Raw genomic sequence first — 19,587 nt, 5'->3', positions numbered from 1 at the left:
TATTTGATAGTATATATACTGTATATACTACATTGTTAATTAATTATAATTACAATCGTCAATAATTTAATGAATGTCAATTAAAACCTTTATAAACTTTTAAAACAGCTAACCAGAAAAGAGCCCTGCAAGCAGCAAAATCTTTAGTTTATCATGGAAGTGTCTCAAAAACTGACAAAAACTTATTTACACTTCTAATACTGTCCAACATTTGAATTATTTTGGTTTGTGGTCACACATACCCAGTAATAAGGTTACATGTTAAACTATCCTCCACAGTTACATGATACATAAAGTTAAATGGAGGCAGATAAAGTTTTTAAGTGTGGAGATTAAAGAGGCTGGTAGGGGAAGTGGAGCTGACAGAAAATACAGTATATAAAAACTCTCTAAACGATCTCCTACTTGTTTTTTTTAATCAAGGTACCTCCAAAAATTAATTCCATTTCAATCAGTCGTGTGTGTGATGTAATACACAGGCCTTCAAGTCTGGATTCCAACTCCGCAATCATGCAGATGCACAGAGTAGCTCTATTAAACTTATACGCTATTAGTTTTATTTTCAACAAAGAATAAAAAAACAGTTTGACCATCAACAAAACATTACAGAAACAATCGGGTGATTAGCTTAGCTTCAAATAGAGACCAGAAACCTAGGAAAACAGCTAGCCTAGCTCTGTCCAAAACTAACTTGGACACATCATATTAATTTTATAGAGTGAATAAAACATAAAGTTGTGTTAAATATTGAGCGTTAGACTCAAAGATACTTTAATCTTTGGAGAAAACCAAACCCTGTTTCCAGGCTTTATGCTAAGCTAAGCTAACCACCAGGTGTCAATCATCAGTTTTTTTTTCTGTAACTCTCTTTAATAAAGGCAAAAGGTGTATTTCTTGAAAAACTAATTAATTATTCCTTAAAAAAACATTTCTCAAAAGATATGTCATATATAGAAAATCAATCTTCTCTCTCTCTCTCTGATGAGATGTTGTGTTTAGAAATGAAAAACAATATTCACACTAGAATGCTTTAGTTTTGTGTAATACAAAAAAATATATTAATACGTTAGTAGCAGTCAAATTTAAATGAACTAAATCTAGTTGGACAGCTGGTGAATTGAGAATGAAGAATGAAAAAAGTAACACAAATGTTAATAAAGGCTAAAGCAGCCTTTTTTTAATCAAGCCTAATTAGCTGAGTGTTTGTTTCGTGTTTGTGTCTCTAGTACACAACCTGTCACCCCTCAAGTCATCATCACTCTACAACTGAAAATGCAGCTGACTGTTGGCCACACAGGGCAGTCACTGTGGATATGTGCACAGATGATTAGTGCAAAATCGGTGTCAAAATCGCTGTGTCACTTCCCATTACATCAAGTGTGTGACAGCATACCACACGAAACAGTAGATAACTTCACACCTACTGCACAAGTCTTTCCTTTAGAGTCAGATCTGTGGCTGAGGGATGGGTGCTTGTTAAACCAGTGGGATCTAACAACTTGGATCGTTTATAAGTCAGTATCATAAGTCAGATTAGCAGTAGCAACAATTGGAAAAAAAAATCTTCTGTTAGTAGTAAAAGCCTGCATTTATGATTTTACATCAGTACAAAAGTATTAGAAAACATCAAAAGTATCAAAAGTGAAACTGCTTATTATTGAGAAAAAATTTACCCATGAGTGTATTATTATAAATTATATTAGTAGATTATTTTAAATATGCATTTATCATTTTGCTGATCTTCTCTGAATAATAATACATCTTTATGTTAATAATACATCTGATGATCAAATGCAAAGCTAAACTGAACTAAACCTGTGTCACACAGGGCTCACAGCTGCAAGTTGGGTACTGGCACAGACCCAGAATCCATGAGACAACCAGAATAACAGATTGAGTGAAATATCCCAAATTAGGCGGTTTGTGATTCACAAAACCCGTCATCGTGACAGGATCCCCTTCCAAAAATAAATACTGTACGAGTGAACAGGTGCACCTTCCGTTTTTCCTCAACATACTTTGTGAATGGCATGCTTCCAGTTCCAGGCCTCGCTCGATGTGCTGCATTAACACGGCTCCTCACATTCGCTTCTCTTGGCTGCCTTGCTAATTGGCTCCTGTTTCCCTGAGCAGTTAGCTGATTGGTGCTCCCGTGGTAACCAGCTTGTAGTAGGCTCCCTTCAGGGCCATGAGCTGGTCGTGCGCTCCTTTCTCAATCACGAAGCCCCTGGACATGACGGCAATAATGTCCGAGTTCTGAATGGTGGACAGGCGATGGGCGATTACGATGCAGGTCCGGCCCTCTCTGGCTTTGTCCAGGGCTTCTTGCACAGTCTGCCATGGGCATAAAAGCACACACATGAAGCGGTACTCGCAAACACACACACACACACACACACAAACACACACAGAGGCAGGAGCCATTATCGGTTCTCCCACACAGCAGGCACACATGGCTCACAATTATAGCAATTTCACAATCATGTGTTGATTACTATCATTACAATGTTCCAGTGGATCCATGTACTGCAGTGTGTTGTGTGCTGCTCAGCATGGTTCAGCCATTTGAGCTGGAAAACTCCTGCATGGGCCTACAGACCACATTCATCTTAAAGAGGCTCCACTGGAGGGTTGGTATGAACTGTGAGTTGCTGGTGATAATAATAGAGATGATGAATGATAATGATGTTAATAATAATAATAATTAAATGCCTGCTCTCCTTGCTCTCTGAGCCCATAGAATATCAAGCAGCTGCACTGTGCTGTGATACAAAGTGTGTGGATTCAGCAAGTGATGACGCTGCAGTCCAGAGTTTACTGAAGCGTACCTTCTCGCTCTCCGTGTCCAGGGCAGAGGTGGCCTCGTCCAGCAGCAGGATCTTGGGGTCACGTATGATCGCCCTGGCGATGGCGATGCGCTGTTTCTGACCACGAGACAACTGAGAGCCCTGGGCGCCCACGTTGGTGTCGTATTTCTGAGACAAAATAGCCACATGTATGTTATACAGGTATATACTGATAACAATGCCGTCTTGAGTGATGAGTCCATATCACCATTCATATATTGTGTTGTTTGTCTTGAAGCTAAAGCGTCCTATATGTGTAAAATGAGACAACTGAGGATAATGGCTTTTACCTGAAAGCAATAAGCTTCAGTATCAGTAATAAAATGCCATAAGAACACGTTCCCTGTCTCCTCTTCAGGACTTCCCAAGGCCCTTTATTAGTGGCACTTTCTGTACCAATGCCTCAGACTTTCTCACCTTTCCCAGTCACCAGGGGCTGTGTGTGCAAAACAACCTAAGGCTAAACGTAGCTGCTAACTGGCCAAGTCAGGAGTGTCGGCGTCAGGTCTGATACAGTGAGTTCCTCGGTTAGTGCTGGGAAGGTTGACGCCAGCATGCGTGGATACACAGTGTGTTGGAGGCAGCAAGTCTGCATTAGAACTGGTATCAGCTAATACAAGAGTTTGTACGTGTTTGTAGCAGTGAACGTTGTCAGCAGCACATAAACAAGTGGAAAACATGTCAGTATATGCTGTCATATATACAGTTTAATGGTTTAAAGGCTGGTAGAGGCGGAAGGTTCTGTCGGACTTGGACTTTGGAACATGAGCATGTGTGTCTGAGCTACGTCAGAGGCTCCAGAGTAGAGACAGACTGACATTTTATCAAATATTAACGCCATTAATGGCACACAGGGTTTGATGGCATTTTGACAGTTGTAGTTATTTAATCTGCCCACCAGAAGGCGCTGACAAGCTGTAAAAATTGTAAAACTGTAAAAATTAACGTACTTGCGAATAGGTGGGTCGCAATCTTTTAAAAAAAAAAAAACAATTAAAAACTCTGGTGGTTGTTTGACTTTTCCAATACGCTATTATATGTTGTTGTAATATAAAATTGTGCACATTTGCATCGTGGTCTCAGTTTTAGAATTGTTACAGTCCCATAAAAGAAAAACGTATAATATTTTTAAATCGTCTCATTTTACTGTACTATACTAAACATGTCGTCATCCAAAGCAACGAGGTCAAGCTCTCAGAGATTCTTTATAAAAGTTGCTCTCAGCAGCTGTGGATAAATCTTAAGAGGAAATTAGGAGGATGCTTCCTGTTTGTGAGACTAGATACACTGTGAACTCCACAGCCACCTGAACACCTGCTTCTCCTTCACAAATCAAGCCACACCTGCCCCCCAGCAGTAGATACACCAGACACTCGTCCACTGCTGTTTTCCAGCTCACCTTAATGGTTCAGCCTTTGTTCGGCTTGTGATCTGTTTAGTGTCCTCCTGCTCTCCTTTTTGATTTGTTTCTCCTTGTTGACTGACTGCTTGTTACCGGCCTGTTTTCTGTACACAAACTTCACCTCATTTTAACATCAGCTGTTGTGCCCGTGATTTTTTTGCGTACCTCAGGAAGTGACATGACAAAGTCGTGAAGCTGGGCCTTCTTGGCTGCAGAGATGACCTCATTCATGCCGATTTCTCTAGAGTTGTCTCCGTATTTTATGTTCTCTGCGATGCTGCAGTCAAACAATACTGGCTCCTGGGACACGATGCCAATCTTGGAACGCAGGAAGGGCACGTTGACACGATTGGACTCGTGGCCATCTATCAGCTGCAGGAGGCGATTGATTTTACCATTAGTACAAAGCAATATCATAATCACAGACTAGAAATACAATCCACTTAATGAGCTATCATACAACCATCTCTACCATAATTTCTCTCCTAACTATGCAGAGGTGATACTGTCCTTTTTAAATCTCAGACAGAGACTCAGGACTATGTGTTTCCAAACCACTTCCAACTCAATTAAGGCCATTTGAATCTTGGCAGTGGTCCCTTACTGGCACAAAGGCAGACCTCCATTCTGAGCAGAGTGCCCCCTTTTTAAAATACAACAGAGAGTCAGCATAAATGTCTGACTGATGAATGACTAGAAGAGTTCGAAATACCTCAATCAAATACAGTGAATGTCCTGCAATTATTCTTTGGCTTTGACATATTACTGATTTCACTCTGTGCAGCGACACTCTCAAAGTGAGATATCTGACATTTTAAAAGATCACCATCAGCAGCAATATAATGTTAGCCTGTTTAAATGCTGAACTTTGAGTTGCACACAAAGGAAAACATTAAAATTGCCGGCTGGAAAACCACAACAACAGGCTGAAAGTCGCTGACGCTGAGCAGCACTGAGAGAGTTTGTGATAATTCTCATATGCATATCATGTAAATATAAAAATATTGATTTCAGCTGCTAGTACAGCCAAGGAGGGCCTGGTGTTCTGACATTCAGAACTATTTAGTAATATATGTCCAATTAAGGGATTTAAAAATGGCAGAATTATTCTAAGTTACATTTATCTCTTAGTACTATTTAACATTGAAAAACACCAGCATGTTGTGATGGAGTCTGACTGTTGTTTGTGATGCTGTTCTCTACATATTTCAGTCAAAGCTTCAACATTTGAATGAAAAAACTATCGATCATCATTATTTTAAAATATAGTATAGTAGTAAGTTGTACTTAAGTCAAACTAAATACATGTCTTATGAAGAAAAGTGTTTTAAATATATTCAAAATAAGAATATTAAGTAGCAGTATTGTCTTGTTGTTCCTCTTCTGTTTTTCTAATTACATCCATAACAATTCACATCACGTTCAGTATTAAATATATAGTCATTTGAAAAGTAGCCAGTAATTATTATCTAGGAAAGTAACTGGAGTAAGCTGATGTTATTTGGTTTCTTTGCTTTTGGTTGTAGAATATTGATTACTACTTAAAATATAATAATTTTGTTATTTCGACCTTTGTCTGCCCTAAAATATGATTTTAATATTTTAAATAAACACAGCTACTATCACTTCATATCTATTACAATTCAGTAGTTTGTGCTTGAGGCTGTTAATACTTGGAAGATGAATGTCTTGGCCACCCCTAGACAGGGCGTAGCAGTCTTCCTCACCACTTTGCCATGGTCTGGATCATAAAACCGCTCCAGCAGCTGCACACTGGTGCTCTTCCCACAGCCACTGCTGCCAACAAAGGCCAGAGTCTGGCCGGGCTTCACTGACACATTTAGCCCATTCAGGACCTGAATGTCTGGCCTGGTGGGGTAGGTGAACTTACAGTCAATGAACTCAATGTTCCCTTGGAAGTTTTCCTGAAAACACAGTGAGGGAGAAGGGAGAGAGGACAAAAACAAGCACAAAGGTTAAAGCGGGTTTCTTTGTGTGTTAGGATGCCACCTCCTGTCCAGAAACAGCAGACACTCAAATCACACAAACAGAGTTTCATTTCATTTAACAACTGTCTTATAAGATTTTTTTTGATCCTTTAAAATGATTCTTATCTCTCTGACACTCTGTGTACTGGTATTTTCAGGAAACTATTTCTTTTGATGTACAATATGCAGAACACATAACAATCCTTTATCTCCTTCTTCCATCAACATATCTCTCGTTTGGTCTCATGACCAAAGTAAAATTAACAAGCAAAGCAACAAAGAAAAAGGGATCAGACTTTTTATTTAGATCTACTCCTAAATCTATAGTCTAGAAACATAACATTTTCATACAGAGTGTGGAATGTGGCAGCTTAGCACATTATGTATAGAACAGCACAAGCACACATACCCATTTATCCCCCTTGTCACTGTAGATGCTGATCAGAGGCAATCGGTCCAGCAGCTGGAAGAAACGCGCTGCTGAAATCTTGGCCTTGGCATAGTCTGGGGTGTAGGACGAGGCCCTGCCGAGGGCTGTACCACTGGTAACAATAGCTGAGATAACCCTGCCAAAGAAACGAATACACTGAGACTTTTTCTCCACATGTAAATCCATTTAAAGGTGACTGCAACCAAAAGAGAAATAAAACAGAAAAACACATTTGACTTTCTGTTAATCTAAGTGTCGCTTTGTGTTTTATGTGATAAATAGTAAAAGGTATGGCAATAAATAAATCTTGCTGCTGAACCCACCAACAGCACATAGAATGAAGCTGCAGTTCCCAGGCTCAACCGTGTCCCCTCACCTGAACACCAGGCTGAAATGGAGCCCCTCCTGTCGCACCAGGTAACCTCCAAACCTGTAGGAGGCAGCGTTGGTCAAGAAGACAACACACTGGGCGAAACCGTAGCAGGCTCCGTACACATTAGCTTTCTTTAGGGCAGCTTGGTATGGAGCGTCCAGCTGGGCCTCATACATGTCCACAAAACTCCTCTCCTTACCCAGACCTGCAATGGTGCGGATGTTGTTTAGGGCCTCACCAGAAATCTGTAAATTTAGAACTTGGGTTAAAAGTTGACACCAGATTAAGTTGAACAAAAACTGAAAAAAGACAGATTGAATATAAGCTGTGTTTTCAATGGGTGAGGGAGGATGGGATGTAGATAAAGAACTTCCTCTCTTCTTATCTATATCCTATTTTATGCTGCTGCAGGAAGCCAATTTCCCCCCCACAGGGATCATTAAACTTTCATCTAATCCATTTTATTTTGATGGGTGGGATTTACGGCATCAGGATAATTAAGATAGCGTAAAGGAAGTTCACAGTAAATTGACTTTTGAATACTTTTCCTTTGATTTTGAACTTTCTGGCTCTCACTGTATTGTCCTGAGGTTTTTTTTTTTTTATCCAATACGCCTTTTAGTACCATGACTGCATTTTAAGCATGGGTGGCCCCAGGAATTGAGCCTGACAGCATTAGCTCCCTCCCTGACTCACCAAATTAAAGGGCCACCTAATAAAATGCAATTGTGCCTACATCTCAGATCAGATCAGAAGAAGAGCTGCAGCCTAAAATAGACCCCATTGTTGAGCTGTGTGTCATCTGCTGTCTGTAGAGACGTCAGCTCATGTCACCGGTAGCCTAACGTTTACCAGAATAAATAAGCTGATGCTTTAACTGAGTATTGTAGGTGTGTTCTTTTCAAACTAGTTGCTAAATAATCACTAAAGACAGGAGCTGCACTGTATAAACAACAATATCTGACCCGTCCAGCAGCTTCCATGGCCTGCTTGTCCTGCTTTGCGAAGCCTGTGAGCATCTTAGCCTGGAAGCCGCCTGACAGAGCAATGAATGGCAGGAAGCACAAAATTAGCAGCGTGAGTTTCCAGCTGAAGTAGAAGGACATGATGACAGCCACACCGATGTTGGACAGAGAGTTGACAATCATGCCGATCTGCGAACCGGTGGCCTTTGAGGAAGACAAATCCAAAAGATGGCTGTAGTTGTACAACAGTAAACAGCATAAAAAAAATATAGATATGAAGGACTGTTTGTTAAAACAAAATTAGCAATTAGCTTCCTAATTAGCAGTAACTACAGAATCTTACCAAACATGCTCTATGAGCAAATAACACTTATTCACACTGGTGCAAAGATACAGCTAATTAGAATGAAAACTAATGGATTCATTCTGGTCTGTCGGTTAGTTCACGCATCAGTCTAATCAAAAAAATAAACAAGAATTTTGGATTAATGTTAATAATGACAGACTAAATGTTAGAAGTTATTTGGCAGTCAGCAAATGGAAATATATTCAAGCCACTGGGCATCATAGGTCTAATCAAAAATATGTATTTTTTTCTCATTAAACTGTCTAAAATCTAAAAATAAATGTTGACAGATGCTACTGAATAAGAGTGCATTGTTTTTGGTATTATGTATGTTCAATGGCTAGAATTTTTTTGAAGAGTGGAATATCACCTTGAGAGACAAAAAATAAAGGCCTTGCAACCTTTCCAACTGTTACACAGTTTGACAGCTAGTCTGAAAGCCTTAGACGTTTTTGTCAAGTTCACTGCCTCTGTAGTTCTCTGCCTTTTGTATAAAAGCTTTTCAACACTAACTTACCTGAAAATGCCTAAATTATTGACTCACTGTGCTTCTTTGCCAGTGTAATACATAGCTCTGCAGGAATGTGAGCACTGCATTATAACATAATACGCCTTAAGACATTTGTTTTTGAAAAGCATAATTAAATTTGAAATTACTGTACATCTGTTCTCAGATCATACGTCGGAACGCAAAACCTACAGTATTGGAAACAAACCTAACCCTATAAACTAAAACAATGTGATAGAATATGGCATTAAATTACTTTTCAAAATCATCATCTTCTCATATAGAGGCTGTAAATTACCCCTTGAACTTGTGAGGCATCAGTAGCCAGACGTGTGGTCAAAGCTCCGGGGCTGTTCCTGTGATCATCAAACCAGCCAATCTCTTGGCCCAGCATGGCATGAAAACCAAGTCGACGCAACCTGCGAGTGAGCAGCTCTCCAGACTTGGAGAAGGCATAACCCTGTATGCACACAGAAACACAGAGGAAGTATTTTTAATAAGCACAGTAAACTTTAACATTATATAAAACATATATAATATATATAATAATATAAACATATATATATATAAACATATATATATATATACATACATACATACATACATACATATATACATACATACACACACACACACACACACACACACACACATATATATATATATATATATATATATATATATATATATATATATATATATATATATATATAAAAAATAATCACAAGGTAGACAAGACTGCTACTGTACCTGCAGCATCTGGGTGAAGAAAGACACCACACCGACCATGACAAAGAACAGGCATATACTATCAATCTCCTTCCTCTGGGCCTCCGGATCTGTTACTGAGAATGTCTACACACACACATACACAGATATATGAGTATATACACAGCAGGGTGAAAAACAGCACTACAAACAGTGATCATTCTGTTGAAGAAAACCCTCGTAGGACTGCACTGATGGTTCAGCACCAGAGTATAGAACAGGTCGCATTTTTCCATCGTGTGAGAGTGTGGTGTTAGAACCAAATAAGCATCTTGTATTTCATGCCTGGACCCAGCCAGAGTCTTATGCAGCTGAATTTGTGTTTTCAGACAAGCCACCTCATCATTTTAGTTTTAATACCACTTTGAATAAGACTGGAAGAATAAGCATAGACTCACGTTGTCCATTACAAGTCCAAAATATTTACATGTGAAACATCATAACCTTTCTTTTTGATAAAGCTTGTAGTGAGAGTTGACTCAGTTGACTCAGTCCGTCTCTTAGTTATGCTGTGATAGACTTAAACTGCTGGGAGACCTCCCTTGATGCACTGAGCTCTTCTTTCCTCTCTAACCATTTATATGCCACCGTTGCAGGTCATTAACTTTGTGCCTAGTTATGCTTCTTCTTTTCTCTCTCTCTCTTTCCCTCTGTACCTTTCTGCAGATATACCCAACCTCAATGTTTGTCTTAATATATACTGAGTTAACATCAAGTCTAGTATCCACCGTCTACCGATCTGAATTTTAAGACAATATTATTAGTATCATTTAATTATCAGTTGGTAGGGCATTAACCCCTGGATAAGTAGTTTTGATTCTCAATACATGTTGAGATGTCCCTGAACTAAATAAAGTATTGATTATTACTATGATTCCCTTTAGATTATTCTGATGGCATGTGTTTTTTATTTGTAGGAAAATTCAACAATCTCAATGGGAGGAAAAGTTAAAACTCTCCTTTTTGATAAAGCTTATAGCTAGAGATGGATCAGGGTTAGTTTTCCTGTTTCAGATCTACTTTTTTTTATTTGATCAGCTGTGAGCCGAAGAATTTTCAGTTTCTACACATTTACACATTTACCACGTTTTTTTAGAAAATCGAATTAAACTTTACCGCCAAGATTTGACTGAACAGTAGAGAGTAGACAGGGTTGACCCCTCCGTTTATCGCAGCCCCAACCGATCCAAAAAGCATATAGGGCCACTCGGGTAAGTTGTACTTTAGGATCCTGGCAACTGGAGCAGGCTCCACAAGTTCTTCCTCCTCATCATCCTCTGGGATGGCATTCTGAGCAATAACACAGACAAACAAATGTACAAAACAATGCATGTGAGTCTGAATTCAAAGTCAAATCTTTTAACTCTGTACTATTTTAGAACAGGAAAAAAACAAAGATACCACAAGAGAAAATTCAGACTAGTTTGCACTCCAAAGGAATGTAAATGCTGTTGACCTGCTTCTATCAACCATGCATAAAATACGATGTACACACACAGACCTTGGATTTGTCTCCCTTTAAAGCAGAATAGGCAGTGGAGCTGACGTCTCCGCTAATGGGAACAGAGGAGTCTGGGATCGCGTTGGACAGCTGGGATCGGGAGCGCTGGCGAATTGAGGCTCTGAAAAAACAAAAATAGTTTGGGAACTGCTGTACCTACAGTATATCTATTACATCTTGTTCATTTTATACAGTGCACAAATACTCTGAGGACAAAGAGTTCCTTGGTTATCTTGACACTGCTGTTCTTCTTCTTGCATTCATTACTAGGTGCTTGTAATGGTGCTGATAGAGGACAACAAGTCTCCTCTGCCGTTGTTCCATTTGTAAGTAGCTCTGGATGATAGTGTCAGCTAAATGCTCCAAATGTCGAAGTAAATGTAATAGGGTAATTAAATAAATGAAGGTACTGGTTTCTGCCATGACACTAGTGAATATCAACTACAAAATGACTAGTGTAATAATCCAATTTAGATGCACAGTCAGGATCATGTAAATGGATATTCTACTAAGTAAGCAAACGAGCAAGTGATGAAGGGCCAGAGGTGACTGGTAGCATGTTTGTGTAATACCTGAAACTGGCACGGTAGCTGCCTGCTCTGGATAGATTTAGCTTCTCTGACTCTTCTTCATTGTCAGCCACTAATGCAAGAGACCCAACAGAAGATGATGATTACAATCAGCAAACCCTTTCTTAGATCTTTCCGGGATCTTGGATGCAAGCAAATATTTTGCAGAATTCAAAACTTGATGCAACATCAACATGTAAGATATTAATCTTCCAAATTTGGACCTACTTTGTCGAGCCTTCTCATTCAGAGCCTTGTCTCCTTGACTCTGTAGGGTGACCAGAGTGAAGTAGACCCCCTTCCTGTCCAGCAGTTCATTGTGTTTGCCCCTTTCCACGGCCCGGCCGTGTTCAAAGCCAACAATCACATCAGCGTTCTTTATAGTGGATAGTCTGTGAGCGATGGAAATGGTGGTACGACCCATGCGGACCTATGAAATAAGATATAACATAAGTATGATATTTATCTATTTCAACTAGAAACGCCACTCTTGATAAGATAACAACTCAACATTTTTGATCTTTACACCAAAACATGAGCTCAAAAATCAAGTGTGACTTCATATGTATTGTTGTACTTGGATACTGCAGGCCCGTTGGCACTGCAATATCAATACACCAAGCAATATATGTACACACTCATTTGCAAATACTTTTGTCACTAGGATTGCATTCATTAAACATTTTTAATCAACATGTTTACATGCTTGCAAAATGAACATCTGCAACAATTATATTTCCCCAAAACATATTTTTCAAAGTTGTTATTAGTAATGTTGGTAAATTTACTGAATTGGCTGAATACTTATCAGTCTCCACCCTACTTATGTGTTTGTAAATGTTATGTATTTTAAGAAACTAATTTTAATGACTTGCCTTTTCCTTATTAACAAAATTGTCTGTTCAGTCATTGCCTGTAATGGAGGTTTGCTGTAATTGTTAAATTAATATAGGTTCATTTGTTCATTTTTTAGGTACCTTTAATTTTCTTAGGCTACATGTATAAGCCATTAATATATACAAAATCTAAGGAGAGGAGAAGATAGTTTATCTGGTAGACTGGTTACTTACTTTATCTAGGGCTTCTTGAACTATGGCCTCACTCTCGTTGTCAAGGGCAGAGGTTGCCATGTCCAGTAGCAGGATACGAGGATTCCTGACAAGTGCTCGAGCAATGGCGATGCGCTGCTTCTGACCTCCACTCATCTGACCTCCACCCTCCCCCACCAAGGTGTCAAATTTCTGTCATATTTAAAATAACAAGAAACATTATTAGTCTCAACAGTTATTAGGACCTTTCTGAATTTGTGTTTTTACATATTGTACATCCATGGTGCCCCTTCACACCTGTGGCAAGTCCATGATGAAGCTGTAGGCATTGGCCTCCTTGGCAGCAGTGATAATGTCCTCCATGGAGACACCGGGTCGACCGTAGCGTATGTTCTCAGCGATGGTGGTGGCAAACAGCACAGGCTCCTGCTCCACAATCCCAATCAGCGAGCGTAGCCACTGGATGTTCAGTCCTCTGATGTCATGGCCGTCCAGGGTCACCTGAGATTGAGGGCGCATAGAACAGCTGGTTTTGCTCAAAGTGATGGATGGTGCTATTAATGTATTTTGCTGCTATAATGTGTTTTTTTTTTTTTTACAACAATGCTAGTTTCAAATGATAAGGTTGTTAGTCTAGTGTGGTAAGAGGCTATTTTATATTCGAGAAGCTCAAAGGAAAAAGAAAGTAGGGTGTAATTCCAGTAAAAGTAAAAAATGAGGCTGTTAGGACCCAATGCCTGAATAATGAAGTAAATTATGTACTTCTATCACCCTGTAGGGATGGTGATTTTTAAAACCACTAGCATAAAGCATAAAAATCTGTCTCAGGAGTTGACAAAAGAAAGTACTAAAGAAAAATCACAGTCTTCACATGTTCATTTTTGGAACTTTAGAAAATATGCCTCAAACCTACCATGCCCTCTTTAGGGTCATAGAAGCGCTGGATGAGTTGAATAGCAGTACTCTTCCCAGCGCCACTCGGACCGACAAAGGCTGTGGTCTCCCCAGACTTCACTGCAACGCTGAGCTGGTCTAGGATCTGAGTAGAGGTGGCATGACACCATGATAAAAGTGACTATGAAGTCAAATCCTCTCCTCAATTATATATTATATAAATTAGAAGCATTAAGCTACCTTGACTTCTGGTCTGGAAGGATAGTAGAAAGTCACATTATGAAACTCAATATCTCCTTTGACCCTGTCGAGCTTATATCCAGCCTCAGATAAACAGTCAATCTCTGGCTCCTGACAGTGACATATTTCAAAAGTAAGACAAATCAATAAAAGGAAATGGTTTTCTGTGAAAATACAGTACTTTGTAAGGAGCAAAGAAATATAAAGTGAACAATTCTCACTCTGTCAATAGTCTCGAAGATGATGGTCGCAGCTCCACGGCCTGAAGCAAATGCCTCCAGACATGGAGAGGCCTGACCCAAATTCATGGCTGCTATAAGAACACCAAAGAACACCTGGAATAAAGATTTTGGTATATTATAATAGAGATACCTTTTATATCCTTTACAAAACATTAATTACAAGATACCGTTTTGTTCATGCAAATGAGTTTTATTTTTCAGTGAAACTAATTGGGAATCGCTCAAGATAATGGTGAAATTCCATATTGAATCACTTTTGTTTAAAAAAAAACAAAACAAAATAAGGTATAGAGGGAAGAGCATGTTTCATTTTCAGGGAATGTATTTCCTTTTTGCTCCAGTGCTCATAACTCAATGCATATTTTGCTGTGGGGGTGAGTGTGATACCTGCAGTAGTGTTCCTGGTGTGTACTCTTCTGTGTCCACCACCAGAGAGGAGCCATACCAGAAGGCCAGACCATAGCACAGGAAGATGACCAGCCACATATATCCAGTGAAAAAGCCCATTATCAGACCCTTCCTGATGCCCCAGCGTTGTGCTGAGATCAAGTTCCTGTCATACCTGCAGGAAATGACAGGAGCTACTTGTGCTATGCTTAAATGGGAAAAAGTAAATAGCGTATTCAGCTTGTATTTTATGTACTTTACCTTTGCACTTCTTTTTTCTCTCCACCAAAAGCAGCTACAGTCCTAATGGAAGAGAGGACCTCATCAGCCACAGCTCCAGCTTTAGCGTAGGCCTGTAGCTCCATACCAGTCAGCTTAGCCACAAACTAGACTCCAGAGTGATGCAAGATTTGATAGAGAAAAGACAAGAAATTAAGTCAAGGTGGCATGTCAAAACAGAAAGAAATGTTAAAATGTGAAAAGGTAGGTAAACAAGCTTTAAGTGAAGTCCAGTCACACCCTAAAAAAGTCAGGCGAGAAGTTGAATTGAGTCAAGTCAAATTAAAATAAGTCTCACCAGAGCCATAAGACCGGCTCCAACACCAATCAGAGGACTTGCTGAGACAATCACAAGTGTTAACTTCCACCCTTTCACAAATCCAATGCAGAAGCCGCACACAAAGGTGGTGAACCGCTGCAAGAAAATCGCAACTTGGTCCGCGATGGCATCATTAATCTTGTTGATATCACTGTAATACAGAGAAAACCATTAGAAGACCAACACAGGAATACATCAAACTGCTCGGTGACACCACGTCATCACTGTCCCACTCACTCTGACATGCGAGTGTTGAGTTCCCCAACAGAGGTGCAGTCGAACCAGCCGATCTCCATCCTCATCACTTTGCTGAAGTACATTTTCCTGATTCGCTGAACCTGCCTGGCAGCAGCCGTCACCCAAAGCGAGATCTGTGAGTTGTACAACAACAAAGGCTAGTTAATAGATGGACAAGTGAGCATGTGAAAACTTCTGAGAAAGAAACAGATCCTGAGAAAGACGATAATGATGTCATAATGATGTCAAGACACCAACAAAGCATTAAAGCTTAGAGGCACGATTCCAGTGGAGCAAGAGTATCTCAGACTTTTCTTTAAGGTTTCATGAAAGGATTAAATCAAACAGAATCGGACTGATCTGGTTTGTCAAAACTAACCTGAAAGTATCCTAGTAAGAATACAGCTGCTCCAATTCCAACGTAATAGAAAGCAAATTGGGTCATTTCGTATTCAATGTTGAGAAGCCTGAAAATCAGCACACTCAGTAAATAAATCATATATATGGACATATGGACTACAGAATCACACACACACTTTTACTATCACATCTTATACACTATATTGGATGTTTCTAAAAGCCCACCTCATACATTTCTCACAACCCACTTACCCACATGGAGTGCCCTTCAGCGGTGTGAGCATCTCCCATGTTGAATTGTTCATGAGGCTCCAGTCTGTCTGGTTCAGCAGTGTTACGCTTGCAGTGTAGTTCTTCTTCCATTGTATGGTGTTGTTCACGCACTCCTTCCTGTCGTCCATCAACTCGTTGAGCTCAATGTCGTACTCGATGAAGGTGTCTGTGAGCAGGCCGAACACCAGCAGGACAAGGGGCTGGGCTGAGCCGTGCAGCACCGCGCATACGCTGCCCACCACCATCATTAGTATCTCATTGCATGTGGCAAAGCGGAACTGGACAGACATGGAAACACATACTTGCATTAGATGGAGAAATCTCTGAGTACATTGTGAAGGAAACTGGAAAAAAAAGTGGTTTTACCAGCTGAAAGAAGCCAACTCTTATTGCTGGTTTCTCTGTATTTCCCTGAGCTCTGTTTTAAATAAAGGAGAGTCAGAGTTTATATGTGACTATATGTGAATGTGACCAAGTATCCAGATCTTCTATTGCTGCATTACTCACTTGTCATTCTTCTTGGAATTTGTCATGGTCCTGCATGAAATCAAACAGAACATCCTGTGAGCTGCAGCACATATTCTCTGGGTAACACAAAATTAAATGCATGCCAACATGAAGAAAACGGCATTTCAGAAATAAAAGCCAAAGAGGAAAATAGAGCTTGTTTCACTTATGCTCTATTTGGTTACATTTTATACACGTGGCTGTGTTTTCTGTATTTGCAGTATTATAGTCGTTTGATGTCTAATTATTAAAGCAGTTTTTTTCTTCTTCGTGCTTTGAGGTAAAAGTGTTAACGGCTACACCACCAAGAAGAGAGAGAAAAATGACACACTGCACCTTTAAACTTTTATTATTAGCAATTAATATATAAAATCAAGATGATGTTTGTACCCTTAAAACTTTGCCATAGCCATAGCGTGCCAACTAGAAATGCGTGGCCTACATACGTAGTGTACATATACACAAGCACACGTGGCCATTGACCACCACAGAGATAGTAGTTCTCCTTCTTGTAAACTGCTGTAATACTCAGATTGATTGTTAAAGGTTCACTCAATGTAGCTGGGGCTTTCCTTAGTAAAGCGAACCTTTAGACAGCTGTGTTTTCTTTCCATCTCTTTTCCAGCTCTTTTAATCATTCTGTCTTATTAGTGGGTGCACTTCATGCTGTAGTTGTGAAACCAATTTATAAAGTATTAAAATACACTTCACAAGGGTTTTTGCAGGACATCCATACTGACACCAAATCCACTTGGTTTTATCTCTTACTCTATATCTACTCATTCCTATCTGTTCCATATAAAACTCATCATTTATACATCTAAAACAATCTCTACTTTGGATAAAGTACTGTACTTACATATATGAGGCAGCTGGGTCTGTAACACAAGTCATGGAAAGGCATTAGATTTTTAAATGTTATACTAAAACATATGATGAAACTCTAATTTAATATTCTATTTAAATTAAGTGCAATACATCAGTTTTATATAGTTCATTAGCAGCTAACTTTTTTTATCACTCATGTACTCTGTCCAGAGAATTAAATGTAGAAGTGTATTACCGTCATCTGAGACCTCATAGCTGTGGTTTTCCTGTCCCAGTTTTTTAATGCTCTGCAGCTTCACTGATCCAGTCGGCATGTTGACTCATCTAGGCAAAGCAAAGAGAAAGCACATGTCAGATGTCTGATATGTCTCACCAAAACTTAACATTATCAGATTGTTAGAAATGTACCTACGCATTAACGTTTACAAAAAAACTATTCTTCTTATGGTTAATAGAGTCTAATCCTGGGTACCAACAAAAACCAGCGGAATTAGCAGCACTACCACACTCAAGTCCTGATGTTTGGTTGTAATGTCCCCCAGGTGGCTGCTGTGAAAGCTCGTCGCTTGAGTATAAGACCACGCAATATGTACTTTGGCTGCGATTCACATGCACCTATTGAACAGAGCTGGGCTTGGCTGGGGTTCTTGGTCAGAGTTTTTTGCTTCAGGGTAAGTGTCCTGTCGGTTTATGCTGCTGAAAAGGCCAATGACCTCACCACAGCAAACATTTTCACCTGCACACGCACTACAAGGTGTTTTATCATTACAAGTTAAAATGTGACTAACATATTCACACAGGTAATAATAATCAATATACATAATGTAATCTTTAAAATAAAGAGTAGGCGTATTATTAGATGTGAAATTATTAATGTGTTTCTTCAAAAAATTATCACAGCCTTCAAATGTACAAATCTTGTCCAACTGTTTAATTACTTGGCATAGATACTGATACTCGTTCTTCTAAAACTGAACACTGTGTTATGACATTTTCTTGTGTGTCAGCCAAGTGGATAATAGTAGAAAAAAATGTAAAAAGCAGCATAGACCAAACAGTTTAATTACGGAGAATTTGTTAAAGTGCTGTTTGGACTGTGTAAAGGACTCAAAAGGATTTGATAAACCCCGAGACTTCATAAAATGCTAATTAGTGCAGGGATTAATGAGATTTAAGAGAAGACCAGATGCTTGATTGAACAATTCTTTATTTGTGTTGATGGCTTCATATTGAGAACAAATCTGGCTAATGCATTACAACAGAAATATCCGAAGCTCACAGAATAATCAGCATCAACATACTATTGGTTAAAAGTCTTGAAGACAGCAGAAAAACTCAGTTTTTGAATAACTTCATAAGTTTCTTTAGAAAATGATGAGTCAAATGCTGTTGATGTGTATAAATCGTGTGTATGTGTGTGTGTTTTTGATAATATGATATTTTATGTTTGATTTGACTGAAAGAAACGTCTAATACAAAACATCTGGACTGATGCTGCTGTCTTGTAACAAATAATAAATTTTAACTAAAACAGTACTTATATATTGCTATTACCTTTCTGCTTTAGTTAAAAATAACATGATTTATACAAAACTGTGAACCAAAATGTAGCTATGTTAGCTAATCCGCTAACAGTTGCTAAAAAGGAGACTTTTAAAACCACGTAACAAAATAACATTTATCTACTGGAACCTGTAAACAAACACCTGCTGATGTTCAGATACTACACTAACTTAAAGAAAGCCATGCTCCCTTGTTGCTCCATTAGTACAACTTTTCTCAGATGAGCAACACAATTGCAAAAGGATTTCCTCATAAATAATTAGTAAACTGTTTAAATTGAATTATAGCAGTCAGACCAAGAGACTGGTAATTGCTAATAATAGACCTCTCTTCTTTAAAAATCATCTGATTCATTTAAATTGTTTGTGAAATTGACAAAATTATTTATGAAGTGCATAAAAAGTTTTTTTTTTTTGGAAAACAAAGAAATTTGTAAGTGATCTTACATTTCTGAGCTGTAGTGTGTATGAACATTATAAGCTTTAAAGCTACACCAGTTGTATGCTGCATGCGATGTGTACAGTAGGTTTTAGTTGAGAATGAGTAGATATGGCAACATTTAAGCATTCTGCACTGCAGGTTACTGCCCTCAACTTCCTGGTCAGCTTCTGTTGTTTTAACACACTGAGCTGCATTCAAAAACAATCACACAAACTAACAACTAAATTAAAGTTTAGTTGAGCTTTTCTTTTACCTTATGTCGAAGCTTCAGT

The 19,587-nt window shown here is 38.9% G+C and overlaps 1 protein-coding gene across 4 annotated transcripts; it reads right to left on the bottom strand.

Annotated features, from left to right (window-relative positions):
* Positions 1–128: 128 nt before the first annotated feature.
* Positions 129–19,587, bottom strand: LOC113163632 (bile salt export pump-like). 4 transcript variants are annotated; one of them, XM_026362401.1, is made up of 29 exons: positions 19,569–19,587; positions 17,547–17,635; positions 17,343–17,361; positions 16,484–16,513; positions 16,343–16,394; positions 15,956–16,254; positions 15,723–15,810; positions 15,344–15,477; positions 15,086–15,257; positions 14,770–14,894; positions 14,509–14,683; positions 14,101–14,214; positions 13,880–13,990; positions 13,659–13,784; positions 13,043–13,246; positions 12,767–12,937; positions 11,925–12,126; positions 11,700–11,769; positions 11,128–11,248; positions 10,743–10,916; positions 9,609–9,713; positions 9,157–9,318; positions 8,005–8,208; positions 7,043–7,284; positions 6,646–6,802; positions 5,976–6,173; positions 4,414–4,620; positions 2,829–2,975; positions 129–2,334 (listed from the first exon to the last, which is right to left on the bottom strand). In XM_026362401.1, exons 2-29 carry the CDS (start codon positions 17,623–17,625, stop codon positions 2,134–2,136), a joined length of 4,089 nt encoding a protein of 1,362 aa, XP_026218186.1. In that variant the 5' UTR covers positions 17,626–17,635; positions 19,569–19,587; the 3' UTR covers positions 129–2,133. The 4 variants fall into 4 exon arrangements, with proteins under 4 accessions (XP_026218186.1, XP_026218184.1, XP_026218183.1 ...); XM_026362399.1 differs by lacking the exon at positions 19,569–19,587 and adding an exon at positions 17,720–17,863; XM_026362398.1 differs by lacking the exon at positions 19,569–19,587 and adding an exon at positions 17,724–17,863.

This window comes from Anabas testudineus, chromosome 2 (genome assembly GCF_900324465.2).
Source record: "Anabas testudineus chromosome 2, fAnaTes1.2, whole genome shotgun sequence".
Classification (NCBI taxonomy): Eukaryota; Metazoa; Chordata; class Actinopteri; order Anabantiformes; family Anabantidae; genus Anabas; species Anabas testudineus.
The sequence above is the reverse complement of the archived record's forward strand: the minus strand, read 5'-3'. Positions and strand labels throughout refer to the sequence as shown.